We start from the raw sequence: 18,299 nt of genomic DNA, 5'->3' as shown, positions 1-18,299 counted from the left end.
CACTGCATTGTTGTTACGTAGTAATATCACATTAGAAAAAAAGGAAAAAGAAAAGAATTATTACATATATAATTAGTAATAACAATAGTCACCTAAGCTTTCCAAGGACAATGCCGGAACTTTCAGTACTTTCGACCCCAATGTCTTCTGGTGAGAAGATTTCATACGTACTTCCATATTTCAACATTCCATCCTGCGGAATGTTTTAACAATATTCTCAAGCAAATCAAATTATATATATTTATTAGTCACTTATAAATAATCAAAAGCACGGAATTAACCTGGTGAATGCCACTCTCGTGAAGAAAACAGTTGTTGCCAACTATGGGCTTATGTGGTTGAACATGCAAGCCAGTATACTCTTGAACCTGCTCATCAACATCACTTTATATACATCACTAAATTATTATAATTTAACGACAAAACAAAATTATTACTATATAATATTTAGTTTCTATCCATAATATTGTGTATATTATATATAAAAAAGTTACCATCCTACTAGCAGCCATAATATGGCTTGTGTCTATTGTTGTGTAAACACCGTCCATCACATATGCTCCACGACATTTCAAAGCCATTACAATCTTACATGCCAAAGAAATATTATTCATGATGATGATGATCATTATCTATGGTATTATGGTAATGATGATGATAATTGTTAATGATTATGATACCTCTTCAAGCGACGCATTCCCACTTCTTTCACCTATTCCGTTGACCGTTACTTCGACTTGTCTTGCCCCCGCACGCACACCCTAAAAGAATTAATATGCTTATATACTTCTGTCACCTTGAGAACATTTATCTTGTCGTCCGGCGATTGTCTAATTATTAAACTAACATAAAAAGAGTTAATTACGAACGGCGATGGTGTTAGCGGTAGCAAGACCAAGGTCGTTGTGACAATGAAGGCTGACGACAACATCATCAATTCCAGGAGTGTTTGCTTTGAGATAAGTAACCATCTTTCCGAATTCTTGCGGGATGTTTATCCCTACCGTGTCCGCGAGGGTCACCGTCTTTACGCCCTCTTTTATCGCTTCTCCCATAATCTTACAAAGAAAATCCTTCTCCGATCTGAATCACACACTAGTATATATTTTAAAACAATAATATATATATGACATGATCGAGTCTAAATGCAAAAACACTAAGTGAACAGCTAAAAACTTTTTTTTTAAGTCTGCGTGTGGTTGTTTTTGCATGTAAATTATATAAATAATCTTGTAAAATATAAATGCAAATTTAAAAATATAAGATTTACTAGCAAAGATTTCGTACCGTTATTAAAACCAAACAAATAAATGAGATATCTGACAAAAAAAGGTTTTTAGATATGGACCTGCCGCCATCTTCGCAACCAAATTGGATGTCAGTAAAGCCTAATTTTTTAGCGAACCTAATACTACTTTTAGCCATCTCGATCACTTCTTCTTTAGTCTTTTTCAATTTATATTTCATGTGAATCTCACTAGTACATATGAATATGTATATCCTCGGCTTCTTCGCGTACTTCAACGCCTCCCAACTCCCAAGCGGCCTCGATGTCTTTATGTTTGCATCGTGAGATGACGCATATTACCGGGACGTATCCTGTTTCCTCGTCCACCTAAGCAAACAAAGATATAATTGTTTACTATGTATACAGAGTGACTCAACGTAGCAGTAGGCCATGTGCCATAAATTAAAAAATGACCACCCCCGCCAAGGCCTGAGACTTTTATCCGAGATCCGAATTCGATCCGAAGATCCAAAAATCCGGATATCCGGAAGGGCCGAATCCAGATCCGGATAGTAAAAGGTTGGATCCATCAAAGCCGGATCCGGATATCTTGAATTTTTAGTCATGATATCCGGATCCGTAAGTTTTATTAATAACTATTTCAGAAATAGTAATATTTATATATAAAAACTAACTTTATTTGATATATTTTTATTTTTATAATAGTATATGTAAATTTTATGTAAATTTTGTAATATTATACATAGATATAATTAAAAACATTAGATATTTTATTATTTTTAAACTATTTTTAATATTTTTATATATTAATATTATTATTTTATTTATTTTAAGGATCCAAATTTGGATCTGGATATTCGCCGGTTATTACAATTTTTTTAAGGATATCTGACATCCGGATATCCGAAAACCCCGGATCCGGATAATGATAGTAAAATTATGGATTCGCCGGATAAGGATCCGGATCCGGATACCTTAAAATTGCCTGGATACCTGATCCGTCCCAGGCCTACCCCCGCAAACACTAAAATATTCTTCTACTATTAAATTTAACTGATAAAAGGTTGAACACAAGAAAATCAAATGAAAATATAAATGCTAAATCTTTGCATTTACAAGGTTTATTACAAGAAATGTTTTCATTAAAAATATCTTTGCATTTACATGGTTAAATTATGACTAGAGCTTTCATTAAAAAAATATTTTATATTTATTTACAATTATACCATTTTAATGTAATGCACTATTACACATAACATTATTCTATCATTAGATCTTTTTTTTATATATACGCCTATAGCAGACTTATAATTTTTATTTCTTATGTTTAAATAATTAATTAGTATAATTTTATTTAAAATATTATCGATAAATATAATTTTATTTAGTTAAAAAAATAAAAATAAAAATTCTGTAGTATTTAAATTATGAAATAGGTAAAATATCATTTTCAGGAATCGTTTATTAATTTTAATAACTAATTATTATTATTATTATTATTATTATTATTATTATTATAATTTACAAAATAGGTAAAATTCGGTAGTATTTAAATTATGTAGGTAAAATTCAATAATTTTAGATAGACCGACCATGGATAAAAAAAAGTAGAAATAGGTGCTTCAACCTTTATAGAATGAGTATTTTGAGGGCAATTGTTTCTTAAGATTCAGTTGTCTAATTAGTTTCCATTTGGATGAAACAGTTTACCTTCTGATATTTTGAAAGAGTTAGATGGTTGGAACTCTTTTAAATTCATTTTCATTATAACTTTTAAAATATACTAATTAATTATAGGTTCATAATCTTTATAGTTTCCGGTCCACAGATCCGGTCAAGCTGCATGTACATGTGAGTTTATCACCTGCTCAGCAGTTCTGCATCCATAAAAGGCATAACAGTTTTCATATAAAAAATGGGATGATAATAAAATGAAATAGAATAAATAAATCATTAGTATATAAAAAAGTGATGAATTTTTCCAAGGACTTGTTTCTTCCATGAATTCTCTATATGTGGAATTTTTTTTTAATTTTTGTTCAGTTATATTCAGGGGCGAATTTAGAGGAATTTTTTCATGGGTGCATAAATAATAACAAGGAGAAAATATAAGGATTTAAGTTATCTTATATTAAAAAATGGTTAGAACTTTGGTACTAAATAGTAACTATCAAAATTTGAGTGGGTGCATGTCTAAGATACTGGATTCGCCACTGGTAATCTATTTTAGAATAATGTATTCCAAATAAACTTATCACACATTCATTCCAGGTGTAGCCTTAAACCCTAAAAATTCGCGTTGGACACCATCAGAACCGACACGACATAAAATGGTTACCAAGCACACTATAGAAATAAACAGATATTAAGTAACCTCGTTCCCAACGGTCTTGGCGATTGTTTTAACGGCTTCTAACTCTTCCTCAGACGATGCAGGAAAACCAACATCCATGACGTCTACTCGGAGTTTAGCGAGTTTCCGAGCAATCTCTAGCTTCTGCGCTGGAGTAAGGGCTCCACCTGGAGATTGTTCGCCATCACGCAGCGTCGTGTCGAGTACTCTCACATAATTTTTGTCGGGGTGCTTGTTGGGTATGTACTTTGGCCACCGTTCCACGTCGGGTTTGAGGTCAATACCACTAGTTGCCGCCTTTTCAGACACAGAGGAGCAACATGAGATGAATGAGGTTGGTGTTCTATGCGGAAAAGTTAGGCGGAGAGAGGGAAGGGAAGATCGAATAGGTAACACTGGCCGGACAACTACCGTGGAAGCGGTGGTGGGGATTTTAATGGAGTATGTCAGAAGTGACAAAGCCATTACAATGGAGTAGTAGAGAAAGATAGTTTTTAACGGATTTGAAGAGATGATAGTGAGGAAGATTGTTTTGTGATGAAATGGAAAACATATTCAACATCATATATTTATATAGGTGGAAATTCTATTCATCCAAGTTGTACATTATATGATTCAAAACAATTGATTCCGTGGAGTACTTGATGGCCTAATTTCACTTCTTTTTTTTTTTAAATCAGCCTAATTTAACTTGTCATTGTTTTAGTTTTAAATACGGGCTGCAACTAGTTTCGCTAACCCTTTTCAAAAAAAAAAAACTAGTTTCGCTATCTTTAGTTTATACATCTCTACTCCCTTTGGCGTTTTAGGTCTAATAAATGACAATTAGATACAAAATATAACATCTTAGTGGACTTCTATCTACATTTTTAAAACACGAAATTATTTTTGTTTGTTAATGAAATTTAACTTTTGTACATAATTATGCATTTTTAATATTTGAAACTTCATTTATGTTTAAATATGTTTACATAATTGATTTGTTAATTTTAAGTAGACAAAAATTTTAGAATTTGAGGAGAATTCTAATGAATGCTACATGTATATTTTTGAATTTATATATCTAAAAATTAGATGAAAATAACTTATCTGAAGTTTTAGTTGCTATTTTTGTTACAAATGTAAATTATTTGCTTTTATTTTAAATTTGTGATTAGAAACCTAAGATTATTTAGAATGTCAAATATATTAAGTGTTTTAGCTTGTTTGAATAATAGTATGCAATAAAAAACTGCTAATATATTTAAGTTATATGGATTTCAACCTTACTATGATTCAATAACATAAATTATAAATAAACTATAATTTTTATCTTTAATAAATAGTTTTTTTTTTTTGATAATCCAGGTATCCGGACCTCTCACTTAGTTCGACTATCCCACCGCGTCCAACCGGAACTAGCGAGGAAGGTCCTGAAGGCCAAACGGAAACCATGTTAAATCCGCTGTGGCCGGGGCTCGAACTCGTAATGGCGGGCACCTCAGCCGAGGTTCCTTTACCACCAGACCACGAGGCCCGGTTTCTTTAATAAATAGTTATTAAAAAATTTATCTGTTTTGCATGAGTTTAAATTTACTTTTATCTGTTTTGCAACCCGTGCTGCTAAGATAGTTATTATAAAATAGTTAAAATTTCAACCTTACTATGATTCAATAACATAAATTTATCTTCTTTTTTTGGGTGTAAATGATAAGAAACTGCTAAGATAGTTATTATAAATTTCATCTGTTTTGCAACTCGTACTGCTAAGGTAAATGTAGTTATATGATAACTAAAAGGCCTATTTAGCTAGAAAACCATGAATCAAAAGATAGTGAGGAAGTCATGCAAAAAATTAGTTAATTAGGTACTTGGATAGAGGCACCAAACCGAAGTTACCCCTTAGTCCCCTAGTGATGTCCCGTGTCCGTGTAGAGAAGATAGGCATGTATTGCCTGAGTTATGCTATATTAGGCTTAGGCATATAATAAGGTAAGACATATGTATCAGTCGAAAGCAACATTTTGTTTTTACCAATATTCTCACCTGTAGGTCAGATTCAAAATCTCAAAGAGGCGCACACATATGGAAGTAGTTTTACTGTAGATAAAATTGCGATCATATTTATACGTTTGACTTTTTCTTAGGTTAACTTACCACTGCCATAATAATCATAAAAAATTGCCAAGTCATATTATTTTAAGAAATAAAAAATGAACAATAAAAAAAATAGTAATTGCCAAAAGAACTAAACTTATGTTGTTAACGCTGTCACAAAAATCCGAAAACCTAAATCTTAAATTCTAAATACAAAACCTTAAATCTTCGGATAAACCTTAAACCATTAGGTAAATCCTAAACTCTTGGATAAACTCTAAACCATTGGATAAACCATAAACCCAAGGCTGATGGCGTTTAGGTTTAATGTTTACTATTTAGGGTGTAAAGTTATGCTGATGAAGTTAACAATGTTAAAAAAATTGTTTTTTCTTGGTAATTACTACTATTTTCTTTTATTTTTTTACCTTTTTATTTCAAAAACATAAAATGTCTGGGCAAAATTTTATTGGTTATTATGGTAGTGGTAAACGTAAAGATTCACTATAGCGGTGAAACCTAAGAAAAACTCTATACATATTGATTCTGGAGTTGGGTGTTTTAGTATATTTTTGGTATTATCTATATCATATTAAGTTTTGGGTTCTATTTTTCAGGTGTAATTTCGGATAAAATTTTAGATTTTCATAAATATAATTTGAATAATCAGATAACATTTTGGTATTTTTTGTGACTTCGGGTCCGATTTTAGATAAAATTTCGGGTATTTGAAAAATTTACTGGTGTTTTTTGTTTTCACGTATTTTTTCGGGTTGAGCGTATGTTTTGGATTTTCCAATCTTTTTTGGATTCTAAATACCGAACCGATCTGAAACAATTAGGAACCAGGAAATAGCGGGTATTAACAGTTTCTAGACAACTAAACCCGACAAGATCCAAATCGAACCCGAACCGATAAATTTTAATGAGTTTTTCTTATGAGCTTGTACGTTTACCACTAAAACGATAACCAATAAAAATTTGTTAAGTCATAATTCATATTATGTTTATGAAAAATAAAAAATAATCAGAAAATTAATTGTCGAAAAAAACACATTTTGATATTGTTAATGCCGCCACAAAACTCTAAACCCTAAATGTCATCAGCAAAATCCTAAATCCTAAATCATAGGGGGTAAACCACGAACCCAAAACCTTTAGGGTGAACCATAAACCTTAATATTAATCATATTGGCCTAATTAGCTTGATCTCTTTGACGCCTCCACTATAAAAGCTCTTGAGACTAGAGCTTCGATAAAATCATGTCCTTTCAATTTAGATTAACCTGAATGGCTTTATGAATGAACAACATAAGGAAAGAAGTTTTTATTTAGAGGAGAGAGAAAGAAAAAGCAGGAAAATAAATAATTTTAAGAGGATATATGATGTCATATATCTATCTATAGGTTCTCCAAATGTCGGAATTATACTAGAGATAGGGATAAAGGTAGGGATTATGATTTACTTTCACTGTTAAGGAAGGGTAAAATACATTTATAACCCTAAGGTTAACTAATCTAGACTTAGGTTTTAGATTTCAGGAATAGAATTGTTTTTTTGGAATGTGAAATTTAAGATTCTAATAAATATATAAATAAGTACTTAAAAATATAAAATATTTTAAAAATAGTTTCAAAATAAAATTTTGAAAAAAATTCAAAAACAAAATTATAAAAAAGTTGGAATTTAAAAAGTATAATTCGAAAAAATAATTTTTTTTTTTGTACTTTTATTTATTTATTTAAATTATTATTTATTGTATGTATAGAGAACATGAGTATAAGAATCTTTTGCCACTTAATGAAAACGTTATTTTTAAAAATGTCTCCTTAGTGGTGCTAAACATGAATAATGGTCTCAAGAAAATAGTAATCATGAAAATTCCCGAGCAACGTAAAGAAATAATTATTTATTACTGGGGATATTAGAATATTTGAATTATTAGATATTCATGAAAGATATGAAAGTCAAATAATTTTTTTTGATAATTTATCTATTCTATTAAAACTGAAGTACAAAATAATACTTGTCTATTTTTAAGTGGTTTCTTACAGATTTTCATTCATTTTTTTAACTAATTCTAGCTACTTCATCTATTGTCTTTTCTAATTAATTCAACATCATTCATTACAAAGTACAAAACATATATAACCTATTTTTAAGTGTTTTATTAAAACCTTTTTCACTCTTCCCATCTACTTCATTAATTATATTTACTATAATAATTTGACATCATTTATTTTTTATGTGTTAACCTAATAATTTCACAGGTCTGAATAATATTGCTTTATTTTTGACAAAAACTCAAACCAATTAATAAATTTATTTATTTATTTACAAAATAAGTTAGACATGGACATCTAAGTACCCATTCAAGTACAAATCAGTTTTTTGGATATTGTGTTTTTGGATTTTTAAATTAAATTTTATTCGGATATTATAATTTTTTGGACAGTGTTCGAGTTGGATCCTTCCGGGTCTGAGTAGGTTCGTAGAAATCTAAAAAATATCCAAATAACCTATGTGTTTAGAAAGTCAAAGTAAAAAGTCACGTGAGCGTGCATGTCAAGTTCTAGTATTATTTAAATAGATATATGTTGTCTAGTAGAAAATATTTTCCATTAATTAAGTGAGTAGTTCAGATTTTCAAAAAATACCAGTAGCAAACTATTTAGCTTCGAAAGCTCACTAACTTTTGTTGCATTAACCTATTCCCCTTTGCCGACATAGAATGATTTCGATTCTCTCCATTAAAACTCTGAAAGACTACCTTAGGTTTTTAGTTAAGCTAATTTGAATTCGTTTTAGGCTTAACATAGATTTTAAGAATCTATAAAATGGGCTGAATATAATTGAATGTAAAATTATTTCATGTACACCTAAAATCAATTACGATGAGGTAAACAAAAGACCAAACTCAAATTTTTAAACAATTAACACCATCAAATCACTAAAATAAAAACAACAAGAAACATTATTTAATATTTCGTGCCATGTTTATGCTTTATTAATTTTGAAATATGTTCTTATCCAGACACCTAAACTTGGGAACATATTTTCCTTAACAAATGGTATGTTTTTACTGAATTTACGTTAAATTTTGAAGCCGGTTAGCTCATACAACATATATTCGAAACCAATAATATATGTAAAAGATTATTATGTAATATAATCTATACTATTCAAAGAGAATCAATCCTAAAAATCTATTTAAACAAAGTTGTTGCACTTTTTTATTAACTAATAATATTTTGGTCTTACTTTAAATTTCGACTAACAATGTGTTACCTTATATTTCTCTAACAATCATTTAGTCAATACTGTTTATTTATTAGGCCACATCTTTTTAAATGATTACATAAAATCCCTCGTTGGAACTTATATTTCACCATTTTTCATTTGAAACTGAGTATGCGGTAACCACTGTCAAAAATATTTATCCATTGTTTTAGGTGACCCGTTCTGTTGATGTAAAAGAGACACCACAGTAGTACTGCAGAAAGTAAACCGAGAGACAAAACACTACAAGCAAGTACTTATGCTTTATTAGAATCTCTTTTAAACAATACACTACAAGCAAGTACTTATGCTTTATTAGAATCTCTTTTAAACAATCTATTACAAGATCTGCTTAATTCAACTTTTACACGTCTAGTGTTAACACCCTAACACATGCTACAGAATGATTTCTAAGCTACAAAGCTTATGTCTCTCTTCCGTCAGTACTTCAGCAACTGCTTCAGCACGATCAAGACCACACTCAAGAGCTTTTCTCCCTCTATAAAACCAGCCTCTGGGTCTGTGTCTTTTTCGACGATCCTCAGAGCTATTTTATCATTAACTCCATGTTCTTCAGTACCTTTTCTCTAAGGCATCAAGTATATGGACATAATCCAAAACAATAAGTGCAACTTTCCTTTTTTTGGAATTGCACTTATTTCACTTTTTTAAGTCATAAACTTGGGTCATAAACTTGTTACCCAAGTTTATTCCTCTTGCTTTTTCTCCAAGATATTTTCTTGCTCTCCAAGTCTACACGACTCCAGCTCAGCACATTGACTTCATATGGTCTTCACCACTCAACACGACGTCTGCTTCAGCAACTACGTCAGAGACTATTTCAAGACAAATATCGTACATCTTCAATCAAGCCATTCATAGTTCATGTTAATAGAGGCGCATAGCCTAGATGGGCACGTAGTCTAGTGGGCACGTAGCTTAGTGAGCCATGTAGAATTTCTACTGATGAGCTGGTGATTGTGGTCTGAGCCATTAAGCTGAACTGTAGACGTGCTAGAAACTCATCAAATGCTTGTTTTGTCTTCTCTTTTTTTTTTTGTTAACGAATCTTTATAAATAAGCTATTATTATGTCTGTAATATGAAAGAAGACCATGAGAAAATTGAAAAAATAAAATAGAAAAAGAACAACATTTGAGCAAAACCAGTCATGTTTCTATTTTCATCATCCGTTTCTCATTCCAGTCCAGCCTTTCAATTTCTCTAGCATATGCACGTCTCCATGATGACGGTAAAAACTCTGCAGGATGTGGCGCTGGTGCTGGAGGATCCCGTGGTTGTCTTAGCTGTGTACTGATAAGGTTCGAAATGGGATATGTCTTCATGCAGCAGGTCCTTAGAGGAGCTCCATCGTACGATGGTGATGCTTGCTTTGTTCTTGGATGAAGTGCTCTTTGGTAAAATACCTGATGGGGTGTATTTAGAACGGAGGTTCTTAACGGCACTATACACAGCCTGCAATGCATTGGATTGTTTCTTCTTTGGTATCATTGAAGGCCTTCTGGGAATCGATTTGAACCCATTTGAAAGGAACATGAATTTGAATCTTCCAAGTGGCAGTCTTTGAACATTCTTGGCCTTTAGTTCCATCCTTAAACGCTCTGTGTTGCCTCCGGTGTAAAAATGTCGATAAGAAAATGTCTAATAAAAGAAAAAGAAAAGATCTTGAAAGTGATATGTTTAGGAGTGTTAAGATGTAGTGGTTGTGTGGAAAGAGAGAAGCAGAGCTTCTTGATATGGAGATCTCAAGATAATGACAGACTGAACAAAATACTGATCTATTCTCGGCAACTTTCAAACTTCCATAGTTGCCAATCCAACATAGTTTTTTCAATTATCTTTTGTTCTAAAGCAAAGATAGACTTTTGAATCATAAAAACAAGCTTGCATTGCCAAGGACGTGAAACTTGAACGAAACATAAAAAAGTAGTAACGTTATTATTTCAGAAAACTCTCCACACAACACATTGTAAGAGGCTGGAGAAGAAAGAAGCTTTTAAAAACCGCTCACAAAAGATGGAAAAACACCTATAAGATTCTTCAACAATAGAAGCAAATACAAACTAATAATCAAAAGAAAGAAAAAGAGACACACAATTCAGCATGCATCCCATCCCCACAGTGTGATTCAAACACTAAACCTCACCGTCTGATTCAGCTTCCTCCTCCTCCTCGTCAGATTCAGGCCAAACATACTCGACGTCAAGAGGATGCCTGTGCAGGAAATTCAAGAGCTGTTCAAGATTTCTCATCGGCCTAAACGGACTTAGCCCCTCTTCTTCGTTCTCATCCATTTCTTGTGGATCACTGTAACTCAACACCTTCAACCCAAACTTCCCTGACTCATCCGGATCCACCACCTGAAACGATTTTGCTAGTGATCTTCCCATCACTTTCACATGCGACACGCTGCAATAACCCATCAATCATCAAAAAAATATAAAAACTCGACAAATAGGGAGAGAGAGAGAGAGAGAGCAGAAGATGTACCATATGTAGTATAAGCCATCCATTTCTTGAGTCTGAACCCGACCAAGAAACTCGACTAGCATATACCCACCAATGCAAATAACCGGTTCTGGAAGCTTAAAGTTCTGCAACCGATTCTCCTACAAACATTGGGGTTATCAACAGTTGAAGAAGAATGAGTATAATGTTCGCTAATGATTTGATAACACAGACACACCTACCTGAGCCATGGGAAACTCTTGTGAAGTGTAAGTCCATACATATTTGTTTTCAACAGGAAACTTTCCCGCTGTCTCAGCTTCATTGTTATCGAGGTGACCCAACCGGAAACGAACATAATGCGACGAGTATATCGGTGTACCCGGCTGGAAATAAGCTTGGAAAGGCTGGACGCTGAGTTCAGTAATGACACACAAATCACCCTTCAGCTGGTAAAGAAGTGTTTCGGGCACGGAAGTCTTGTGGTGCCCCGTACTAGACCAATACGAAGGGGTGCCACCAATTCTATCTCTTTCGTCCAGTGTGTTCAAGATGCTCTCTGCTGGGAAATTATCGGTACTGGAGGCTATGATGGCATCGGCAATACAGCTTCTGATAGGGGAAGATGTGCATCCTTTAGCCAATAAGGCATAAACCCTGTGCTCTCTTTCTAGTACCCTTGTATCATCCCTGCTTGACCCGGCTTCAAACGATTCCTTCATATCATTGCTTGTGTCTATTATACGATCCACACTAGTTAGCTGATGGAACAACTTCAAGCACAGCTTCTTCGAGAGACTGTGTTTAATCACTGCAAGTACAAAAAAAAAAACACATTCTTGGATGTAAAAATACTAAAGATTTTCAATTCAAGGACAATAAAAGATGTTTCTTACCAAAGTCTCGCCAGGAGCGTGAGACAGCACTGGCGCGGACTAGATCTGATGGGTCATCAAGACAGAAAAGAATGGCTAGAGACATGTCGGTATCAAGATTTTCAACGAAATCCATCCTTGGTTCGATCAAATTCCTTAGAAAAAAAAAAGATTGAAACTTTTACATTGTATTGTTTCGGTTTCACATCTATAAACAGCGATACGATCAAACGACCCGACCGCTTGTAAATCCGATGACCGATACAGACTGGACAAAGGGGTGGGTGTCGATAACACAGCGAATCGACGATGAATATGGACACACACACAAAAAAATTGAAAAAGATTGAAACAAAGCATGGAATGGAACAAAGTTGATACCTGTGATTCTAAATCGAGAATCGGATAAGAGCGACGGTGACCCTATCGATTGAATTGGGGTTAGTTTTAATAGAGACAACGACAAGTTCGAAAACAGACGGTTTCTGGCGGAATCATTCGGGTCTCTATTAACCAATATGCCGACATCGTCAACGCACGGCAAGGTTAGTCCTGTCTTTTTGACCGCTTTTTTTTTCAAGAATAATGATATTTAATGACTTTCTGTTTTACTATTTTATAAAATATATGAAATGTTTAATCTATTTAAAAAAATATTATAAAATCTAACCTATACTAAAAGAGTTATATGAGCATCAGAGAAGCTGTCCACGTCAGCAATAAAATCAGCCAATCAGGATGCTTCTCTACGACACGTCAGACGCGGTTTGAACAAAGACGATTCTCGACTCCTTTTCTTTTCGTCTTCTCCGGCATTTTCGTTTCGTGCGATCGCCGATCTAGCTTACTATCAATCAATCCCATCTCCATTCTTAAACGCAATTTGATCTCATTGATGGAGACTCTTGGTTTTATGGATCTGAGATTCTGTATATATAGATCTCGCACTCCAGCTCTTTTCTTCACCAAAATCATAATATCTACTCTCGATTATATTATACCTCCGGCGATGACGTTATCCAATGTTTCCGAGACAGTGCAAGCGAGTGGTGAAGCTATGGTTCCCCCTGTTTCAGTCGATCCCGTCAATCAAACCAGTGTTTCCTCCGGCGATGTCAGTTCCGTGAAATCAGCAGATCTCTCTGCCGCCTCAATCGTTCTGAGTAAGTCAAAGGGCAAATCCGGCGATGTCAGTTCCGTGAAATCAGCAGATCTCTCTGCCGCCTCATCTGGTCCGATCAAGTCAAGTTATTCTAAGTACGTCTGATAGAAGGTTAGCAGGTGTCGGTTCACTGGTTAATGGCGGCTTTTTGGATTTTATCAGGTTTTTAGTTAATAGGTTTTCACTAAATTTGAATGTTATGGAAATAAATCAGTTGGTAGAACGTCTGATAGAATGTTATATGAATAACATAAGCCAGTCTAGATTATATATGTTTCACCAGATTTACTGTTTTGACCACAGATTCAGATCGAATATAAAATATTTGATTATATTTTAATTCGTCTATGAACCATATACATACCCCACTAAAAAGAGTTAATAATTTTTAAGAATAAAATGATTTCTTTGCACCAATTAAATGTAGATGCACTATTAGTTTTCTACATTTGGTTTTGGTATTTTGGTTTTTGGTGTTTTGCTTCATTTAGGAACCGCAAATTTTTGTTTGGTTTCAATTGGGTTATTTCAGTTTTTGGCTCGGTTCAGTAGCAAAGTTAGGAACCGGTCAATATGCAAAAAAAAACAAAAATGGGGTCCAATTCAGTTCAGTTTGATTCTGATTTTTGGATAATTACATAATTATAGATAAAAATATAATATAATTTGAGATCTTTAGTTTAAATATCAAGTAATTCGGGTTATTCAAATAAAAAAAAATTCTGATAATGAGGATAATTTTCAATATTTTGAATTAAAAAAATTCGAGTAATTCAGTTTCTAAATAGTATTTTATGATATTTAGTTATTTAGAAATTAAAATATAATTAATATTTGTTCGTATATAATTTATATTTTAAAAATTCAGGTATCATTTTGTTTTATGTTTGGTTTCAATTTTTTTTATTCTAGAAATATATAATATGCTTGGTTATTTTTAAAATTTGATTTAATTTTAGTTTTGGTTTTTCAATTTTGTTGGTTCAGTTTTTGGTTCCAGATAAACGAACCTAAACCTATACATTAGATATATGTGCCTAAACTTATACACTAGATATAATGGGTTTCCACACCTTTAGGAAAAGTTCATTAACAAATATTTTCCCGCTGATTTCTTGTTTTTTTAAGAATTATAATTGGTCACTTTTCAGTCTTTATTTTCCTTAATCCCAAAATTAATTCTTGGATGGCATCATATGTGATACGATACTTAGAAGATAAGTTAAGTACGTAATGTAGTTTATAATTATTCCACCACTTATCTACACTACACCTTTAGGAAAAGTTCAAAAAAACATATACTCCTTAACTCTCTCTTGTTAGAATTAAATTAGAAAGATGGGCTTCACTTTTGTCCTCTATCTCCAACCTTCCACAGAGTTTTGAAAATAATAATGAAAACAATGTTTAAAAATTGTGTTTTAGATATGGTTTTAATAAGCTTTTACAGAACTATATTTTATTAAAGTTTAATTTTTTTATGTTCAAATATTACAGTTTACTGTAAAATGTATAATTTAGTTGTTAACTAAAGTAGTCATATATAGTGTATCTAAATTATTCTACTTTAAAGTGTATGATGAAAATATTAATAGTAGGATAATAAACATCATCAAAACAATTATTATAAAAAAAAGATAAAGAGTAACAAAGTCTGGTAACTATGTTATTTTTTTATTTATATGTATTTTTGATTGATTATTTTTGACAAAAACTCCAAATATATTTATCATTAATTAATAAATTTATTAAAATATTTTTGGTGATGAATCTAATTGTCTACATTGTAAACTCAAAGTACTTGTAAAGATTCTCATGTGGTCAGATTCTGCCGGACCGAATGTCTAATCGGAAAGTCAAACTAGATCATCACTCTTGACATTTAATATTGGTGTCAACAAAAAAATGTACTTTTAAAAGTAATAATAAATTTGAAGTTTTATTAATATTGATAGTAGAAAAAAGAAATAAATAAGAATAGGGAGAAACTAAGCTTCATCCAATGCTCGGAACCGAAATGGTCAAATCTCGGTTCGGTTCAGACATTTCGGTTCGTTTATAAACTAAGAAGTTGTACACATCTTTAGAACCACTACCAAGCTTCATCCAATGCTCAGAACTGAGCTAACCGAACCGAATAAACCCGATACCAAACCGAACCAAATTTATATTCGGTTTTATTCAGCAGATTTTTCTCACGCCGAACTAACCGACGAACCGAGAAACCGAACCGTGTTGACCCGAAGTAACCGAAGTAGCAGGCCTAGTTTAAAGAGTATAAATATTGTTAAAGTAATTATTGAATACATCCGATTGGCAGAAACTGAAGCAGCCCTATGGTTTGAGGCACAAACATCACACTCTCGACGACTTACACAACATAGAAAAGTTAGTTCCGGAAGAACAATGTCACCATTTTCGTTCAAGAAAAAGCCATATTTTCAACAATGGCTTTGAATGTTACGAACCGCCCCGCCCCGCACCGCAGTTAACAATAACAAAAATCTCTACATATACCATATATCTATACGTTTTTATAACTGTTAAAACCGCACCACAGTTAAACCGCTTGTCCCGCACCACTCAACCCGCAGTTACCATTCGGAGCCAATGTCTTTGTCATTTGGTTCAATAGTGTTCCCTTAAATAGGAACAAATTTGATAAATACTACTTAGTTTTTCACTTTTTGGAAATATATTAGCTAATGAATTAGAAGTTGTTGTTCTTGTTTCTTTAGTTTCTTTAGTGGTTGAAAGAAGTATATAACGAATATATGTATCTGTTTAATATTAATTCTTAAAACATTCAGAATTTGGCATAGAGTTAGCCGGGGCTTCTTCCTCGAGTCATGTCATGGCTGAGTGCCTCATTTCATAGGGAACCTCAAAGCAGAAATTAAAAAAGAAATCTTTATTGGTTCTACCTCCTATTTTTTATGAGGAAATGAATCTTTTTATCAAAGGATAAACAAAAATTGGGTCCCCCGGATTAGGGCTGGGACATTTAACCGGAACCGAATACCCAAACCGGATCCGACCCGAGATTGACCGGTTCAGTCTGGTTTTAGTCATAGTATATTTAACCGATGGATATTGATATTGTTTACCCATAGGTATCGGTTCGGTTTCGGTTTTTACCCGGAACCGATCGGGTACCCGATTTAACCGAATTATATGTTGTATAAAAACACATAATTGTATTCTCTGGGTGTCGAACCCAGGTTGATAAGGCCACTTGACCACCTTGACTTTGTTGAACTTAACAACATCATATTAACATATAGGCGATTTTGATTTATTTTTCTTAAGAAAATAAAATATATATATATATAAAAGAAAAATATAAATAAAAGTATAATATTTCAGGTATAAACTTGTATATCTGAACCGACTCGGAACTGGTCGGAACCGATCCGAAACCAAACCATAAGTCGACCAAGTACTCATTGGATACAATTTTTAAATAACCGATTTACCCGGAACGAACGGGTCTTACCCGGAACCGATCCGAATACCCGAATCCCTACCCCGGACGAACCATATATCCAAGAGAAACCATGACCGCAAGGTGTCCCTGTTTTTTTTTCAGAGTAAGAAGGGGTAGAGAAAATGCCCCAAGTGCGTATCGGGTGTGAAGTGGGATAAAAGGAAATAAAAATGCTAGTTCTTACTGTTCATATGTTATTATATCAATATACCACACCAATTCATTATGTATAGGCCCTTAAAGGAGTTGTAGATATTGTGGTACGCAATGGAAAACATTTCTCATGTTACATTAAATCTAAATGAAATAGTATATGAAATGTATGTGCATACTTTCGCAATTTCATTTGTATTCATTGCGATATGTTGACTTTGTATACCATTCTGTGGAAATTTCCTGAAAAGCTAATCATAGGTTCTTCTCTCCATCGGAACAATAGGCCCGTTATGATCATTACGAAACTTGTTGGCGAGATGAAATATAACCAAGTATATACATGTGAAATCAAATTACATTATTTGAATGCTACTGCAAGTACATGCGAAGAAATGATCAAAAGAGTTGTATTTGCCATAGAATTGGGAGTTCTTATCAAAATGCATGACTACTTAACGTGCATGTATACGACTCCTAAGGAATCAAATTTTATCCTAATCAACTGAATTTATCGAGAAAGATTGTTTTTTAGGCCAAGAGGTTGATGCCGAAATCTCGAATAACCTTATTATCTCACTGCTGCTGATTCATGGACGATAGTGTTTCACACATGGATCCTGGAAAATACAAGATATTTTTCAGGACAAGGATGGGATAGCACTCTAGAAGGTTTTGACGGATTGATAGGGGCTAGAAACACGAGGGCTAGCCTATCACCCCTCAATGCCGAAATAGAAGCTTTCATCCGGGCAATGGAAAGCATGAGGAATTTACAGCAATTTCATGTGACGTTTGAAACGGACTGTTCCCAATTGGTGAAGATGGTTTCCGAACCGATAGAATGGACAGCATACACAATCTATTTGGAAGATATTTGGATCCTGAGAGAGAGTTGTAATCACTCAGAGATCATAAATGTACTCAGAACGCGGAATAAAAGTGCCGACAACCTGCCACTCAGTTCTAGGAAACAATGATCCTTCGTCGTTTACATGAACGCAGAGTTACCAAGATGGTTCGAAGAGTCTTAGTTGAGTATATATGTTGATGACAAAAAAAATATTCATTACGTAATGTATGTGTAGACTCATGTGTGTGGGTTCGAATCAGTTGAACCAATATTAGGAACACTGCTTTATTCTTCTTCTCCGGCGGAGATGGTGAGAGAGAATCCATTGAGTCTTACATAACCA

At 33.2% G+C, this 18,299-nt stretch overlaps 1 protein-coding gene and 1 pseudogene across 2 annotated transcripts; both read right to left on the bottom strand.

The window, feature by feature from the left end:
- Nucleotides 1-4,134, bottom strand: LOC125586317 (annotated as a pseudogene).
- A 6,751-nt stretch (nt 4,135-10,885) lies between these two features.
- On the bottom strand, nt 10,886-12,837 carry LOC106388211 (F-box protein At4g00755). 2 transcript variants are annotated; one of them, XM_013828244.3, is made up of 5 exons: nt 12,683-12,837; nt 12,323-12,456; nt 11,669-12,237; nt 11,469-11,587; nt 10,886-11,387 (listed from the first exon to the last, which is right to left on the bottom strand). In XM_013828244.3, exons 2-5 carry the CDS (start codon nt 12,435-12,437, stop codon nt 11,114-11,116), a joined length of 1,077 nt encoding a protein of 358 aa, XP_013683698.2. In that variant the 5' UTR covers nt 12,438-12,456; nt 12,683-12,837; the 3' UTR covers nt 10,886-11,113. The 2 variants fall into 2 exon arrangements, with proteins under 2 accessions (XP_013683698.2, XP_048612266.1); XM_048756309.1 differs by having other exon boundaries at nt 12,323-12,703.
- Between the last annotated feature and the right edge of the window lie 5,462 nt (nt 12,838-18,299).

The sequence above is a fragment of the Brassica napus genome, chromosome A2 (genome assembly GCF_020379485.1).
Source record: "Brassica napus cultivar Da-Ae chromosome A2, Da-Ae, whole genome shotgun sequence".
NCBI classification, from domain to species: Eukaryota; Viridiplantae; Streptophyta; class Magnoliopsida; order Brassicales; family Brassicaceae; genus Brassica; species Brassica napus.
The sequence above is the reverse complement of the archived record's forward strand: the minus strand, read 5'-3'. Positions and strand labels throughout refer to the sequence as shown.

Coding starts and splice junctions, on each gene's coding strand:
- LOC106388211 (XM_013828244.3), bottom strand. CDS start 12,437: ATGGATTTCGTTGAAAATCTTGATACCGACATGTCTCTAGCCATTCTT. Junction 11,588..11,668: donor AAGAGTTTCCCATGGCTCAG/GTAGGTGTGTCT, acceptor CAATGTTTGTAG/GAGAATCGGTTGCAGAACTT. Junction 11,388..11,468: donor GATGGCTTATACTACATATG/GTACATCTTCTG, acceptor GGGTTATTGCAG/CGTGTCGCATGTGAAAGTGA.